Source organism: Pongo abelii, chromosome 19, assembly GCF_028885655.2.
Source record: "Pongo abelii isolate AG06213 chromosome 19, NHGRI_mPonAbe1-v2.0_pri, whole genome shotgun sequence".
Lineage (NCBI taxonomy): Eukaryota > Metazoa > Chordata > Mammalia > Primates > Hominidae > Pongo > Pongo abelii.
In genome coordinates this window covers 46,786,704-46,803,444 of record NC_072004.2, presented here as the reverse complement: position 1 = coordinate 46,803,444, position 16,741 = coordinate 46,786,704, and the positions used below count along the sequence as shown (strand labels likewise).

General features: G+C 36.8%; 1 protein-coding gene across 6 annotated transcripts in view; it reads left to right on the top strand.

The window, feature by feature from the left end:
* The window catches only part of MYO1D (myosin ID), a 377,108-nt gene that overhangs the window by 92,451 nt on the left and 267,916 nt on the right, over positions 1–16,741 (top strand). For 5 of the 6 annotated variants that reach the window (XM_009251492.4, XM_009251493.3, XM_054535148.2 and 2 more), the window contains 5 exon segments: positions 5,157–5,365; positions 7,372–7,465; positions 9,919–10,084; positions 13,091–13,144; positions 14,716–14,811. In XM_009251492.4, the coding sequence (XP_009249767.3) occupies positions 5,157–5,365; positions 7,372–7,465; positions 9,919–10,084; positions 13,091–13,144; positions 14,716–14,811 (619 nt within the window). 6 annotated transcript variants of the gene reach the window in all.

Below are 16,741 nucleotides of genomic sequence, written 5' to 3'. Positions count from 1 at the left end.
TCTGTTTTTGTTATTCTTGTTGATTTTCTGAGGGTAGAAAGGGGGCCAAGATAGCATTACTTTATCCTCCTTAAATGGAAGACCCTTGAATGGTGTTTGAAGTGATACTAGACTCAACCCTAGAGAACTGGAATATTTAGAGATCAGCAGAAAAAGAGGAGCCAGCAAAGGAGACTGAGAAGGAAAACCAGAGAAGCAGAAGGAAAATGAAGAGAATGTGGCTCAAAGAAGCCAATAGAAGAGTGTGTTGAGGAAATGGGAGTCAGTGTCGAATACTGAGAAATTAAGTAAGATGAGCATAGAAAACCAACCAGTGAATTTAGCAGTTTGGGAAGTTTGGTCAAGATTTATTGAAGTGCAAGAGTGGAACCTAAATTGGAGTTGTCTAAGGAGATAGTGAAAGGCCAAAAAAAATGGCATGGGTAGATGGACATCTCTCCTGAGAAATAGGAACATTTGTGGTAACTTAAGATTCCATTTAAATTCAAAAAGGAAGGAAGACAGGCCAAATCAGTGTGATTAAGCAACACCTATTCAGAAAGTGTATGTTCCTCCTCAAGTAAATGAATAATACTTACGAATAAGATTTTGTTAATACCATACCTAGTAGACCATTCACAGAGAATTTTCTTCCTGATTATAATTGGTTCCATATATTTCAGGAAGTCAACCAAGGATAACACTGAATTCTGTTAGTGGGTGAATCTAACTTAGACGCTTCAGGAGCACATTTGAGATATAGTCATCTGAAATAAATTCCTTTTTCTCTTCTGCCTAACTCAAAGTTAAATATATTTTTGTCCCTTATGTTCAGTAAGTTTTAAGATTCTGTCCAGTTTCCCTGTGAAACAACTCCAATTTTCCTTTCCTCATTTCTCCTACCATTCCCCTCACTGAGCACTTTGTTGATGTCTTTAACTAGAAAAGTCTTCACTGATTCCTTGTTTCCAGTCACATCAAATGTAAACTCCCTCAAATGTAAACTCCCTAAGCCTGGTTTTCATATCATATCAAATCTGACCCCCATGTACATTTCCAACTGTTCCCCAGCATTCCTTAACACAACCTTCTACTCTGACTGGGCCAACCACCTTCTGGTTCTCCATACCCCACCCCTCCCCACACTGTCTTCCTTTTCTGTGGGGTTGTGCATGTAGTCTGCCCGTGACTGATCTGAAGGAGCTCCTCTCATTTTGACTTCCTACTGTAGATTGTCCTATATATAAGTGACACGTGCAAATTTACAAGGCTACTTTAAAAAAAAGGTTTCAGAATTCCTGTACAATGAACTATTGTTTGCCAATGTCATTATTATACCTTTATATTTTCTCCATTACTACTCACTAATTCAGAACTTTTTAGAACCTCTTTGTTTCACTTAGAAGCCAGTGAAAATATATGTCCCTTTCAATAAATATTTTTAAACTTACTAGTTTAAAAAATCAATTGCTATTAATTTATGTTAACCATTTAGGAAGTTCTAAAAAGGAAAAAAAAAAGGTAACAGAGCAAAGACCATAAAACTGACGTTGGAGGTAGAGTATTAAGAGTGACTCCGTAGAGGAACTAGTGCTTAGACTTTTGGAGGAGAGGGAATCTGGCAAGCACATGGGGAAGAAGGAACCAGGAAAAGGTATGTGAGGCAGAATGAACTCCATGGGCAAAACCATGAAGGCATGGCGCTCTTGGGAACTGTAAATAGCTCATTAATGAGAACAAGAGTAACAGAGACAGAGAGAAGTGGTAGGGGAGGTTTTGGTGGGTGAAAGTGTTGTTGGTAGACGGAAGTCAACAGAAACCCGGAGGCCAAACCCTGTATGCTCTTACTCTTAGTGTTCCTCATTGAAAGTGGTTTAATGGGATAATCTTTGTCACTACAATACATGCTTTTATTACCTTACCTATCACACTATATTGTTGTTATTTATGTACAATGCTTTCCTGTTCTCTACTCCTTTTTTAATTCCCAGGGCTTGACCCAGTATCTGGCACAAAGTAGATACTGAATAATTATAAAAGTTTGTCATGAAAGGTTTGCACACAGAAGTCATAGGAACACCTTCCTTCGTCTCTTGTAAGAGATGATAACATCCTATTTGTCATCTAGGATAATTAGTAGTTCTTCCTGGAGGCAAACAGAGTAAGCGACTATATTACTTTAGTGCTTACTTACTACCCTATGGCTTTCCAATGCAAACTCAAATTTGAGTTGCTGTTAAGGTGTATATTGGCACCATCTAGTGGTGATTTTAAGACCCAAACAAATTGAAAGTTTTGTATATGATAACCAAACTTAGAATTTCAAGTAAAATGAGCTTCTAACGTTTTGTGAATTGCTGAAGCATTGTATTTAATATCATATTCTGTTAATATTTGCCACTATCTTTCAGTTAATAGTTATGCATTCAATTATTTTCTTAAGACATGAGATCTTGCTGTGTTGTCCAGGCTGGACCCAAACTCCTGGGCTCAAGTGATCCTTCTGCCTCAGCATCTCAAATAGCTGGGTCTGCAAGCATGTGCCACTATGCCCAGCCATTTAATTATTTTATACATGGTGCCTATAGGTTAATAGAAAATATTTTATTTGTAATAAAATATTATTTTAGAGCATAATGGTCTATTAGTGGCTCTAAAAATTATCCAGTGAGAAAGAAGGTACATCATTGAACAAACATGGAATCTTACAATATTCTAATCTCATACATTATTTGCTGTGTCTCTTAGTTGCAGAGTTCCAGGTTCATGAGACATTCTTCTGCTGCTTTTCTTCATTTTTTTTTTTGTTGTTTGGACAGTGCTTATTCAAAACTAAAGAATCATGCCCTTTTGATTCTTTTCCTTAGAGATACTTGAGCATGTACTGCAAATTTGCAGGTTAAGCCAGAAAAACTTGCGTAGTGAATCTTAGCTTCTTATTTTCGCGAGTCTTTGAACAGTTGTTATATAGATATTTTGCTTGTGACTTGTAGTTGACTGACAGCTGAGTCAGGGAATTGGATTTTTTTTTTTTTTTTTAAGACAGCGTCTCACTCTGCAGTGCAGTGGTGCGATCTTGCCTCACTACAACCTCCGCCTCCCAGGTTCAACCGATCCTCCCACCTCAGCCTCCCAAGTAGCTGGGATTATAAGCGTGCACCACCATGCCCAGCTAATTTTGTATTTTTGGTAGAGATGAAGTTTCACCATGTTGCCTAGGCTGGTCTCAAACTCCTGGCCTCAAGTAATCCACCTGCCTTGGCCTCCCAGAGTGGTGGGATTGTAGGCGAGAGCCACTGCATCTGGCCAGAGAATTGGATTATGATAATTGAATTCATTCATTCCTCATGTGTAAGGATTGTTGTGATTTCAGTAGCAATGTTTATAAAACAAAAACATTATTTAAAAATCTCCCTTATGCATAACATAATCAGAAGCATACGATTAATGATCTTTTTAAAAAAGTACTTATTTGATGTCAGAGGGTAGAGGGGTATAATTATGACCATTTTACAGATGAAGAAGCTGAAACACATGGAGGTTAAGTAGCTTTCCCAAGATATCACTGCTATTGAGTTTGCAATGTGCGCATTCAAACCCAGATGTAAAGGACCGGAAATCAGTGCTTTTAGCTACCATGTAAACTTCCTAACAACTGAGAGGATACATAGAAAACCCATAGTAGAAAAATGCACTGAAAACCTTGAAGCAGTTAATAACTCTTAAAATACTCTAAATACTTGATAAAAATCTTGGTTTGAATTTATTGTTGAAATTATCAATATCTGTTTGTTTCCATTCCTAATTATAGCCAACAGCCTTCATTCCAGCTTAAAGGAAATTTAAGGTTCTTGCTTTTTGGTCCCAAATGCTTAGTTATTTCTCCTGCTCCACCAGCCATGAAGCAAGCGTGCTTAGAGACATGCTGTCTGTGAACCAGCATTTTGCCTGTCAGGGCACACCCTTTGTTCAGTTCTTGGATGTGAGAGAGATGTCTACCAGTATCTCTCAGCTCGTAGAGCATGTTGGTGGTAACCACTTGTTATGTGGAAACATCCAAGCTCTGGGTCGCATATGTTTCTATGTGTGGATTACTGTGTAAAAACAGTGGACATATATGGGTTTTCTAAATTTTATATTTAAAATTTTTCTTAAATAGACACATAAAGTTGCACAATTGCAGTCATAGCATACCTACTCAAGCTTTGTATTCTTTTTTTTTTTTTTTTTTGTCCTGTGGCCTCTTCTCACCTGCCCATGTGGCCTTCCTCTTTATTTCTCTCCTTCCACATAACCCTACTGTGTATATAAAATGATGCATAAAATATAACGTGTATTTGTCTATATTTTTTCACGCTTATGTACTCATTTATAAAATATATCTATGTACAGATACAAATATGTATGATTAGATTTTTAACCCTATTTTATGGGGAAAAGGTACAATCATATATACTTTAAAAATACACATGCCTTTCAACCAGCTGTCCCATTCCTGAGAATCTGTACCACAGAAGTAAAAGCACCAATCTGTAAGATTATGTATCAATAGTGTTTTCTGCAGTATTGTTCATAGAAAGCAGGAAGGAACAGGAATCGTTGAATATATAATAATATATCGACACCATGGAACTTTAGGCAGTCATAAAAAAAATAAATTTGATTTAGAGCAGAAGTATCTCCTCCGCCATTCTCTCTGTTATGGATTTTACTGTTTATATTAATTTACTAACATTTTAGTGAGGTTCAAGAGGGAGAAAAAAATAAATGTATATGACAGTCCTCTTTATAATTGAAAATCTGACCAAGTGGATTTCAAGATCTGCTTTAACTTCTATTTCTTTTCCTCCTAGAGCTCTGAGATTGTCTTCAACTCTTTTTAGCTTTTTCATCTTCTTACCCTTCTATATTTTGGAAACAGGAAATCCCCAGCCTCCAACAAGTTAAATTCTTCCTTCTTGCCTGGCTTTTAACCCCTACTGGTCTTTTCTACCATGGCATCTGAAGGGGCACAGCCTCAAACATTCTCTACAAGCTAACTCAGAGCCAGTGAAATGTCAGTTCAGAAATTATTCCTAGGATATTTGGACTTCCTTGGAAATAAGAGACTCATAGGACAGATACATCATTTCTCTATAACCACAGCTATGTCTTCCTTTTCTTTTGCTTCTGTACAGATTTGAAAAAGGGCGCATCTATACGTTCATTGGAGAAGTCGTCGTTTCTGTGAACCCTTACAAGTTGTTGAACATCTATGGAAGAGACACAATTGAGCAGTATAAAGGCCGTGAGCTGTATGAGAGACCGCCTCACCTTTTTGCTATTGCGGATGCTGCTTACAAGGCTATGAAGAGGCGATCAAAAGACACTTGTATTGTGATATCAGGTAATTGGAGGGGGTCCCCTGTATTTCCAAAGGTACAATGTGTTTAATTTGTCTGATACTCAAGAATCCAAACAATTGATTAAATCTTTTTTTAAAGGTAGAAGCCTGAGCAATTCTATAGGAGAGAGAAAAGTGATGAACGTTAAATACCAAATTATTTATATCATTTCTGATCAACCTCTAATCTTGGTTCATTTATGAATACATATTACACTTGGATGACTTCTGGCCAATTTGTTAGATTGAGCTGACATGGAAAATGTTTCCATCTCAAACACATAAAAGTCTGGATAAAATGTAACAAAATTATTTTAAATAACAAAATGAAACCAAGAAAATGAAATATTGACGTGCGAAAAGGAAGAATCAACTCAAAATCAGACTGGTACTTGGGAGCTAGTGTTGAGGGACCTACTGAGGCGTGGGGGCCAAAAATAAGCTTTCAGAGCTGAGGGGCTGAGTATTGAAGCCCAACAAGGGGGGAGATAGGCACGAGATAGGGTGCAGACCTCACATGTTTGAGGACTGGAGCCAAACTGCCTACGTTAAGGGGAGCCCTTCAAGGACCCTTATGTAATGAAATGGGGACAGGAAAAATATCTGTCCACTGACCCAGGATGGCCTCTCCCAAATTGTGGGAATTTCTTCAGGTGCTAATAATACCTCACATTTGCACTGGTGGTTTTATGCTTTTAGAAACACTTTTATAATCATTATTCCATTTTGGTGAGCAAAACAACCTCTGGTATGTAGAACAGTTATTTTTCTACTTTATAGATAAGAATATCAAAGGTCAGAGGAGTTAAGTAACTTAGTGTTGGAGTTAGAAAATTATATCCTAGGACTATGTTTTATTTAAAACAAATCACAAAAACAGTATTACTGGGTTTTAAAGGGGAGAATAAAAACAATTATATGAGTGTGTGGAGTAAAAGCAAAACGTTTCTTCACCTTGAGTGCGTTATCCTTCCCAAAATTCCAGCAGTAACAGCTGTTAACAGTTTAGTGTTTATCCTTTTATACATTTTCTCTGCATGTGCAAACACATATAGTCATAATTGCATATGTAATTATATTATAAATATATAATTATATATATAGAATTATGTCTGTTGTTATATAACTAATTTTTCCATTTAATAATATATAGTAAATATCTTTTCATTGGTGTTTCTATAGAGGTAGTGCATTCTTTTTAATAATTGTGTAGTGTTCCGTTTAAATAATTGAATCATAATTTATCCAGTTATCTACTGATGGATATATAATTTCCAGATTTTAGCCATGACTTACAGTACAGTCTGTAGAAATGTTTTAAAACCTTTGAACATTATTATTATTTGGTTATGTTAGTATTTTTTAGTATTTCCTTAGGAGAAATTTCTACCAGTGGAATTTTTGAGTCAGAAGGCATAAGCATTTAACATTTTTGGTAGATACTTCGAAATTGGTTCCTTTTTCCCCATCCCCCAGCATTATCCCAATTGTCATGCTTTTTCTATGATACCTTGTGTCTGGAGCTTGCTGTTTTGTTTTTTCACTAAAATTACTCTAACCTTAATTTTTTAGACGAATTATTTTGTCCCCTTTAAGATTAAAAGAAATTCTCTTATAGAAAATAAGATTATATGAATTTAGTTGTAACCACTGTTTGACTAACTACCTTATTTCATTTCTGCTAGACTTATGAGTCCCTGCCAAGTACTAAAACTTTAGTCTTAGTTTACCACATCGGTACCTTTTTCCTAAGTAAATCTTTATTTGTAGTCTACTCATTATTTTAGTTTTAGAATAGTTTTATTTTCTTCATCATATTCAGGTCTGTTAGAACCACTAACCATATCAAGGCAGGAGGAAATAACTCAAAAAAGCAAAAAAATGAAACAGTGCAACATGTGGGATTTTAAATGCATCACCAGTATCAGATTTTTAAATTATTCTATTAAAAATTAGCTTACTCTTGGTTTAAATTATTATGTTAAGCCCTGAACAATTTTTCCCCCCAGGGGAAAGTGGAGCTGGTAAAACGGAAGCCAGTAAGTACATTATGCAGTATATTGCGGCCATCACCAACCCCAGTCAGAGAGCAGAGGTTGAAAGGTAAGGGCACTCTAATAATGGGGAGGAATTCTTAGCACTCTGTTTTCTCTATGGACTTGGCTAGACCTAAACTCTACGGGTTGAGCATTTTGGGGGGTCTAAACCTATGGGCTGAGCATTTTTTGATGATTAAGCTACTTTGATTCTCTTAAGTGCATATTGTCTCTGTACTTTTATTTATTTCACTGTATCCATTTCTAGATTTGTTTTTAATAGAAAAATACTACTATGGTAAGCTTTACCTAATTATGAGACCAAAAGAATCATTACTCTGAAACAGTTGGAAGTGTTCCCATCCTGGTTTATTACTGTTGACTTAAATGTGGTCAGCAGAGCTGTTATAATTTACACTGGTAGGTTTTATTGTTCAAACTCTCACAGGTTCCTTGCTCTTTTCACCACATCAGGGTTTTTAAAAAACTGTGTTCTGAGGGAAGTGGGACTCTGGAAGGCAGACCCATGCCTTCCCATCATCATCATTACAACATTCAGAACCCGCTGACAGTGGAATTTCTGAACAAGATTCATTTTCTTTTTTTCTTTCTTTTTTTTTTTGATGGAGTCTCGCTCAGTGGCCCAGGCTGGAGTGCAGTGGCGCGATCTCAGCTCACTGCAAGCTCCACCTCCTGGGTTCACGCCATTCTCCTGCCTCAGCTTCCCGAGTAGCTGGAACTACAGGCACCGGCCACTGCGCCTGGCTAATTTTTTTGTATTTTTAGTAGAGACGGGGTTTCACTGTGGTCTCGATCTCCTGACCTCGTGACCCGCCCGCCTCGGTCTCCCAAAGTGCTAGGATTACAGGCATGAGCCACCGCGCCCGGCCGAACAAGATTCATTTTCTAAAAGGATTTCATGCCATACTGTGCTGTTGCTCATGGGAAGATGAGTAATAAAGCTGATCTCTACTGTCTGGGGCCCAGCATTTAGGGGAGCAGCTGGCACATAGTATTTGCTTAACAAATACTTAAGGGATGAATGGATGATAGCTATAAAGCAACAAGACTCAACTTTCTTATGTGGCGCAGCCTTTTTGAAGAGAGAAACTGTTTTCCTAATTGGTTACTTCAAAGCTCAATACTAATTTAGTAAAGAGTCCCACCTCATCTACACATAACAATCTTCAGTTTTATAAATAGGAAGAAAGGATATTGGGTTGATGTAAAAGAAGAGAACTTACACTTCACTACCCTGCATGGCCTTTCTTCTTTTCATCATATTGGGCTGCATTGCTGGGCCAGGAGAGGCATTTTTCTTAATTGTAACATATCCCTCCTTCTTACTCTGACTTTACAATCTAGTTTGACAAGGACAGGGATATGTGTAAGTTTTCTTAATTTCCTTAGGAGCTCAGGAGAGCAACCAGATAAGAAATAATTTCACACCTACAATAGTAGAGTAAGACATACATAAATTTACTAGTCTTTCACAAGCATATCTTATCACAAGCAGTTTCCCCACACACACATATTTTTAAAATATGCTTTCATTTGTGAGGCGATAAGGTTGAACTCTCCAGTATTAGCGGGAGTAACAGTAGATCTTCTACATCAAGTTATTTCAGAGGCCAGAGTTATTTCTGCAGGTATGCCTGTATAAGAGGAATTTTATCAGTGGAATGAAAACAAGGACATAGCATAAAGTTTAAAATGTATCCATTGGGAGGGACTGCTGTATAGAAAGTTAGCATTCGTCGAATAAAGAATGCATTAAATGACTGGTACAAAGGAGAAATTCCATACAGCTTCAAACAAAATAATGAGCAATTTCTGAACTAGTGAAGATTAAATTTATGATGTATAACTAAGTACAATAAAATGTCACAATTCCAGGTTTTATAAGCAAGTGCCTTAAAAACTGTATCATTTTCTGTATCACCTATTCTTTCCCTTTTCAGAACACATCTTTTTAAAAAATTTTCTTTATGTAGATAAAATATGTACATTTATAAAAGGAAAAACAAACATTGTAGAATTAAGTTGAAGATGTAAAAGTTCCCTGAAATCCTACCTTGCCCATTTCGTCAGTCTCCTATCTAGATAACCGTAGTAAGGTGTGCTGATCCCTCCAGATTTTTAAGCATTTGCTGACACATGTGCATGCACACACACACACGCATGTACACACACATACACACACAAGGATCCTGCAATGCATGTTATTTGACAACTTGATTTTATATTCCTTAATATATGCTGGACATTTCCATGTGAGTACATATTGATGTACCTCATTCTTTTTAGCACCTGTATAGTATTTCATTATATTGGGAAACAAAAATTTATTTTTATCCCTATTGGTGGACATTAATTTGTTTGGTTTTTTTTGATATTGCAAACAATGCTGGAATTAGCATCTTTGTATAAATATTTGTATGTGTTTTAGCAAAATCCAGTTTTTAAAAAATTCTAGTCTCTGTAAGTTTTTATAATGACTTTCATTTATCTGTGTTAAAGAGTGAAGAATATGTTGCTTAAGTCCAACTGTGTTTTGGAAGCTTTTGGAAATGCCAAAACCAACCGTAATGACAACTCAAGCAGGTTTGGAAAATACATGGATATCAACTTTGACTTCAAGGGTGACCCTATTGGTGGGCATATCAATAACTACTTACTAGAAAAGGTAAAATATGCTTAATTTCTGAGGGTAATGTTTTAAGTGCTGAATGTTTAAACAAATTATATTTATAGAATTTATTTTATTGACTCAAAATAGCTTTAAATCCTATTCTCCCTTCTTCATTAGCTTTTTATGATAAGATATTCTCCTTTTGTCTTCTCTTCTTCCCACTTACATTGTCAAGTTGGAAAAAGTTATGAACCTTGTAGATAGATTTAGCTATGCGTGTGAATGGGTGGGGGCACAGGTATGAGTGTGTGCCAGCTTCTGGGTAAGGTTTAACCGAAAATCAATCTAAGACTAATCAGTTCTAGTTTTTTTATACATCACCATCTTCTATACATTTTAATTTTAATTAATTTGATATCTCATTTTCTTCTAGTTTCTATTTGTTCATTGCTTTATAGTAACATATATGTATTTTGTGATCTTACATCCTAATTATGAAGCAAACTGTATTTGGTCAGTAAAAACTTAAAATAGGCCCAATTTCTAGAGGATTCCAATTAGAATTTTCTTCTTGGGACCACCAGAGGGGTTGTGTCTGGTTTGGTTTTGTGTTTTTTGAGACAGGGTCTCACTCTGTCATCCAGGCTGGAGTGCAGTAGCATGAACATAGCTCACTGCAGCCTCAACCTCCCAGGCTCAAGCAATCCTCCCACCTCAGCCTCCTGAGTAGCTGGGACCACAGGCATGGCCCACCATACCCAGCAATTTTTTTTTTATTTTGTAGAGATGGGGTCTCCCTGTATTGCCCAGGCTGGTCTCAAACTCTTAGGCCCAAGCAGCCCTCCTGCCTCAGTCTCCCAAAGTGCTGGGATTACAGGAATGAGCTGCTGCACCCAGCTGGTTGTGTCTTAACTAATCTTGATTATCAGTGGAAATGACTGCAAGAGAATACATAGAGTTCATTTTTACAGTTAAGCTTGTGCTTTATGAAGTTAAGTCTCCACCTTGAATTCACACAGATCTAAGCTGACAGGTTTTCTCAGTTAAGGGTTTCCTATCCCAGTTAGGCCATAGCATCCTTTATGGCCATATAATGAAGTATAATCTTTATTTTTGTTTGTTATATTGAAGTCGGACTGTTAAGGAAATAAATGTATTATCAGAGTCAGTTGAAAAAGGACAGGAAATGCCAGGTATTATTATCAGTCCTTTTTCCAGAATGTTTCATCAATTCACTTTATGTGTAATACATATTCAATCAAAAGGATCCTTTTGAATGAACTCATATTTTGAACCCTCTCCTAACGGCAGTATTTTTGGAACCATCTAAGGCAGAGGTCCCTATGGATTGATCTTGCTCAACTGACTTTTATTACAGGATATAAGGCATTGCTCTTTGAAATGCCAGCAGACCCTGGGGAAAGGAATGTTGAGAATATTCCTCCCTAAGCATTCCTTCCTATTCTCCCCAATTCTAATTCTTACCCCACCCCCAACCACCAAATTCCATCTAAAAAATCAAAATAGCTTCATTCTTCAGAAAATTTAGGGACTTCTGTTTTAAGCAATAAAAAGAATTATCAAAGAATTGCAGGGGAAACCCCATAGAGAAGACTCATTCTTAGATGAGTATACAATCCATGGGGTCTTTAGGATATTTAACTGATTTGGGAGAGGTCAGATAAAGAAAAAGTAGCATTAACCTTGACTGTGCCTTTAGCTCCAGCCACCTCTTTAAGAGGAAATTGTTGGGCAGGTGGGGGAAGGCTAGTCGTGGAACGAAACTAAGCCAGATTGGGTGTGAGGAGGGGAGGTGATAAAAGGATTATAAGATGGGAGAGCACAGGCTGAGGAAGAATTGGGACCTGGCTTAGCCTGGCAAGGCACAGCCTGAGGAGGAGGGGAGAGGTCCTGTAGAAAAGGAGGGTTCAGAGGACTCAGAGCTTGGGGTGGACACTGAAGGAACAGACAGAAGAGAAAGAAGAAAGATTTGGGACAAGTCGCATTGGGAGCAGAGAATAGGGAGGGACCGATGTGTAAAAGAATGCCTGGACGTCAGGCATCTCAGATCATTTGCCCATTGTACGACAATAATTATCTAGACCTTGTAGGATGGAGAAATTTAAAGTGCTGTTTTCTGGCTATTTGGAACCACTGTCGAGTTTGTATTGGGGTCAAGTGGTATTGCAGAAGAAAATAAGGTGTTTAGGTTTTAGATCAGGTGTGAGTTGAAGAGGTTTTAAGTTCTTGAGAACACAGGCTAAGGGAGAAGGAGGAATGGAGGGTGGAAGGTTGACCATAGTGGAGGAGGCAAGCCCAGAGAAAAGAGATGGTAGAGACATGGGCCAGGGTCGGGGGGTGGGGATAGGGGATGGGGTGGGGTTGGTACTTGCCACCCAGGGAAGGTGGTGCTTGCCACCAAGGTGAAGGATCAAGGCAAGTGTCTCCACAGTGATCAGACACCAATGGAGTGTGGGTGAATAATCAGGAAGGCGTCCCTGCAGTGATTAAACACCAAGGGAAGACTGTCTTCCCGAATCTGTGACCGGCGCTGGAGTTTTGGGTTCACAGATAAAACACATCTCCTCTGTCTCTACCAGAAAAGGAAAGGAACTGAAATTAAGGGAAGGGGGAGATTGAAGGGTGGCGCCGAAATTGAAAGGAGAAAGAGGTTGAGGGATAGTGAGAGAGGTTGGAGAAGAGAGTATAAAGAGGCCGCTTACCTGATTTAAAATTGGTGAGATGTTCCTTGGGCTGGTTGGTCTGAGGACTTGAGGTCGTAAGTCAATCTTTCTCACAGAGCAAAGAGCAGGAGGACAGGGGATTGATCTCCCAAGGGAGCTCCCCGCCCCCCCATCCAAGTCACGGCACCAAATGTCATTAGTTAAGGCAAGAATCTGCCATTTTCACTTCTTTTGTGATTCTTCAGTTGCTTCAGGCCATTTGGATGTATACGTGCAGACTTGGGCTCAGAGGCCTGACAGTTCCCTAAGAAAGTGGCTCCTGTTTTATTTTAGGGGCACATTTTCAGGGTAACCATTTTAATGTGTTTTTTCTTAGTCTCGAGTGATTGTGCAACAGCCAGGAGAAAGAAGCTTTCATTCTTTCTATCAGGTTAGTAATCCGTTATACAGATAATTGATCATTTGCCCAGTTGTGCAGGAAATGAGTATTTGTGTCTTGGGCTTTCCCCTGTCCTATGCATCACTCATCTCCATTGGCCCTATAACATGTCACGCATGCACGCACGCACGCACCACATGCCCTGCCCTACCTGCTTAAGAGATTGGATGAACATGACTGTTCCACCCAGCTGGCAGGAGCTTAGCCAACCAGATGACTGCCTTGGGTGAGCATCCCTCATATTTTCTTGCAGTATAGATAACACTTTAATGACTGTGAAAGCTTTTGAAATGGTGCATTCTAAGTGTTAAATTAATTTTTGTTTTATTTTGAACTGAAGCTGTTGTTTCCATATTTGGGAGTTCTAGAGATCAGAATACAAATTCAGTTTGTTTCACTCATACACACTAAAAGCAATATGATTACTTTTAAAAAACAATCCGGATTTATAACTTCTAGGGAGAATTAATTGCCTTTTTAATCCATCAAGTTTAGAAAAAAATTGGAGTATTTCTTTTCAAGAGTGCTTTTAGATTCTAAAGCAAAATCTTTTAAATAGCCTTCCTGTTGGCAAGTCTTTACACTTAGAAAACAAGTATGATATATTATTGTAATTTTTTAAAGCCCAGATTAATATAAATCAAGGCTAACAGAAAGTAACTGAACGGTGACAATACAATTGAATGCAATTCAGTCGAATTCAGTTTCTTTTAGGTAACTGCTTTAATAGACACTACTCATTTGTATATATAAGTTCTGGTATATTAAGTTTAAAAATCAATTTTTAAAATCTGATAATTAGACTTTTTAAGTAAACGAAAGCATACAGTTTAATTTAGAGAATTTAAACATAATACCTTCCAAAAACATGCTCTATATAAAAGCACTGTCAATATTGTGTTTATGGTTCTGTTGGCAATTTGCCATGTTTTAAATAAGCTATATTTCTACCAAATATAAAAGAGTTCTGTTTATTTCAATAACCTGTAACTTTTTCCCAGTGTTCTTCCCACTTGGATGAAAGTATTAAAATTTATCTTTATCCAATACTACAATCATGGTTCCCCAGCTGTCCTCTTTTCCTGAGAGGTACAGATTGATGAGGAAAAGCTGTTTGTTTCCAGTGTGATTCAGCATATGACTGTCTACTGATGTTTCTTACTTCCGTAGCAATATTGACTTTTTCTAAATTCTGAGACAGAACTATATCCTGTCTATAATGAGGCTGCTAAGCAAGCAACCACCACAGAGCATAGGATCCTGTTTTACAAATGACGGCATTCAAAGCAAGAAACTTTTATGCCAGTTATATTGTAAATGAGATGAGACATTTTCAGAGTAATTTTCTTTATGACTGCATAACATTCTCTGTAACTGATGACATTGAAGCCATTTACCTTGAATGTTTAAAAAAAACAAACAAACAAAACTTCTTCAAAGCTAGAAACAGGAAGACATAAGTGAATTAAGCCCAGAAAATGAATAAAAGCTAGATTACCACTAAGTTCATGTTTGCTTCAATGTATGTCTGGCCAATTTATTTCTAATTAAATATTTTTCAGCTACTCCAAGGAGGTTCAGAACAAATGCTACGCTCTCTACATCTCCAGAAATCCCTTTCATCCTACAACTATATTCATGTGGGAGCTCAATTAAAGGTGAGAATTTCCTCTTTGAGATTGCTCCGATAGAAAATCAAAGAATTAGAAGAGACATTCAATAATTATCTGGTCAAGCCTGCTGCCTTTAGGCAAATAAACATCTCTTTTATCCTGTTCTATTTTTTAAATTCTCAAGGACAGAGATTCAGCACATTTTTGAATCAACAACTTTGCTTAAAATCAGTTATGATATTTTATCACTATCTGACAGGAAAGAAGTTTTTTCCTATGTTCAATGTTTTATTTTAATTTTTAATCCTATCCCTATTCCATTTATTTTGACACTATAAAAATATTGAGGTAGGACTAGGAAGCCTACCTCCTAAGAAGATTCCATATGATTTGGCCAAAGGCAAGTTAGTAAGACAAAATTAAAATGCACTTTGATTCTCCATTCACTGTTTGTTCAAATATTGATTTTGATGTACCCTAGAAATAATTTTGTGACCTTTGAGGCATTTCTATTCAGCTTTCAAGTTTTTCCATTTTTTCTCTTTTCTTGCATGCAAGTACTTGCATACATTTAACATGCAGGTGTATTTTTGCTCTTTTATTTCTAGTTCATTTTATTTCCAGTTCATCTGCTAGTAATTTTACAACTAATTCTTATAATAGTTTGTTGATAATAGTTACACTATTATCCTATTTCGTAGGAGGGAAGGTATATAAATGCATATAATAAGATATGGTAGGATATAGATCACAGTATTAATTATTTATTCTACGTGGGTGAGATTATGGATATTTGTGTTCTGTTTTTCCTTATTTTAAAAAATTCTGTATTAAAAACTTATTGCTTTCATAGTTGGGGGAGAAATAAAAGAAACTGTAAAGGAAAAAGATCTAAGATATGGGAGCTATTTCTTTAAAAAATGCTATTAATCAAAATAAGCTAATTATACCTGCATTATTGGTTTAGCTGTATTTTTATTGCTGTGCATAGAAATTAATGATATTTTGGTTTTTGCAATTAATTTTCCATTATTTGACATTTAGGTTACAACAACTTTACTTTTACGGTCATCTGAGAGCAGGAATGTTTGGCTGAAAATGAATTAAAAACAAAAAACAGTAGAGGGCAACACTCCAGCTCTCTGAGAACTAGCCAGAGGCACTTAAAGAATTGTAAAGTCAACACCTGGAAAGCCGGTGACTGGGAATGTTTGTTTTCAAATTGTCTTATCGACTAAGTTACTTTTGACCAAGTCATGTAGAGTCCCCACAGAAAGCAAGTATTAAATTAATAGCCTTTTTTCTAGGTTAAATTTAGCTTAGATTCCCTTTTTATCAAAAATTTCCATGTTTGCTTTCCCCACCTTTTTTTTTTGCTTCCTAAGAAAAACAAAGAAGTAATAAATGATCATAGTCAAAACCTAAACTATGAACCAAAAGGAAACAAAAATACACTAAATCTTACCATACAGAAATGGTTATTGATAATGGTTTGCATCTGTATTTATAAATGGAATCATACAATAAATCCTAATTAAATAAACCTGTTTTTATTATAATCTTTCCATGCAAACAAATATAAATTAATATAATAATTTTTATAACTATTAAGTATTGCACTGTCTATATCTTAACCAGTCCTAAAATGCAGGAGTCATATACAGTTAAGATATTTTGGGTTGCAAGTAAGAGAAGACCCAATTAAAAGTCTCCAAAAACAATAAGAAACTTAATTATCTAGCATAACAAGAAACTCTGAGATGGGACAATTCCAGAATTAGTTAGTTCATTGCCTTAACAATGTTGTCAGGGACCCAGGTGTTTTTTTGATTGTTTCCCCAACTTACAACTCTGCCACACTCATGGACAGCTCTGTCCTCTTAGGCTGGTTTTCCTTGTAGTCCCAAAATGTCATCAGAAGTTCCAGGAGTCACCTGCAAAGGAGATGTTCATGGCATATGTCCTTTATAAGCTA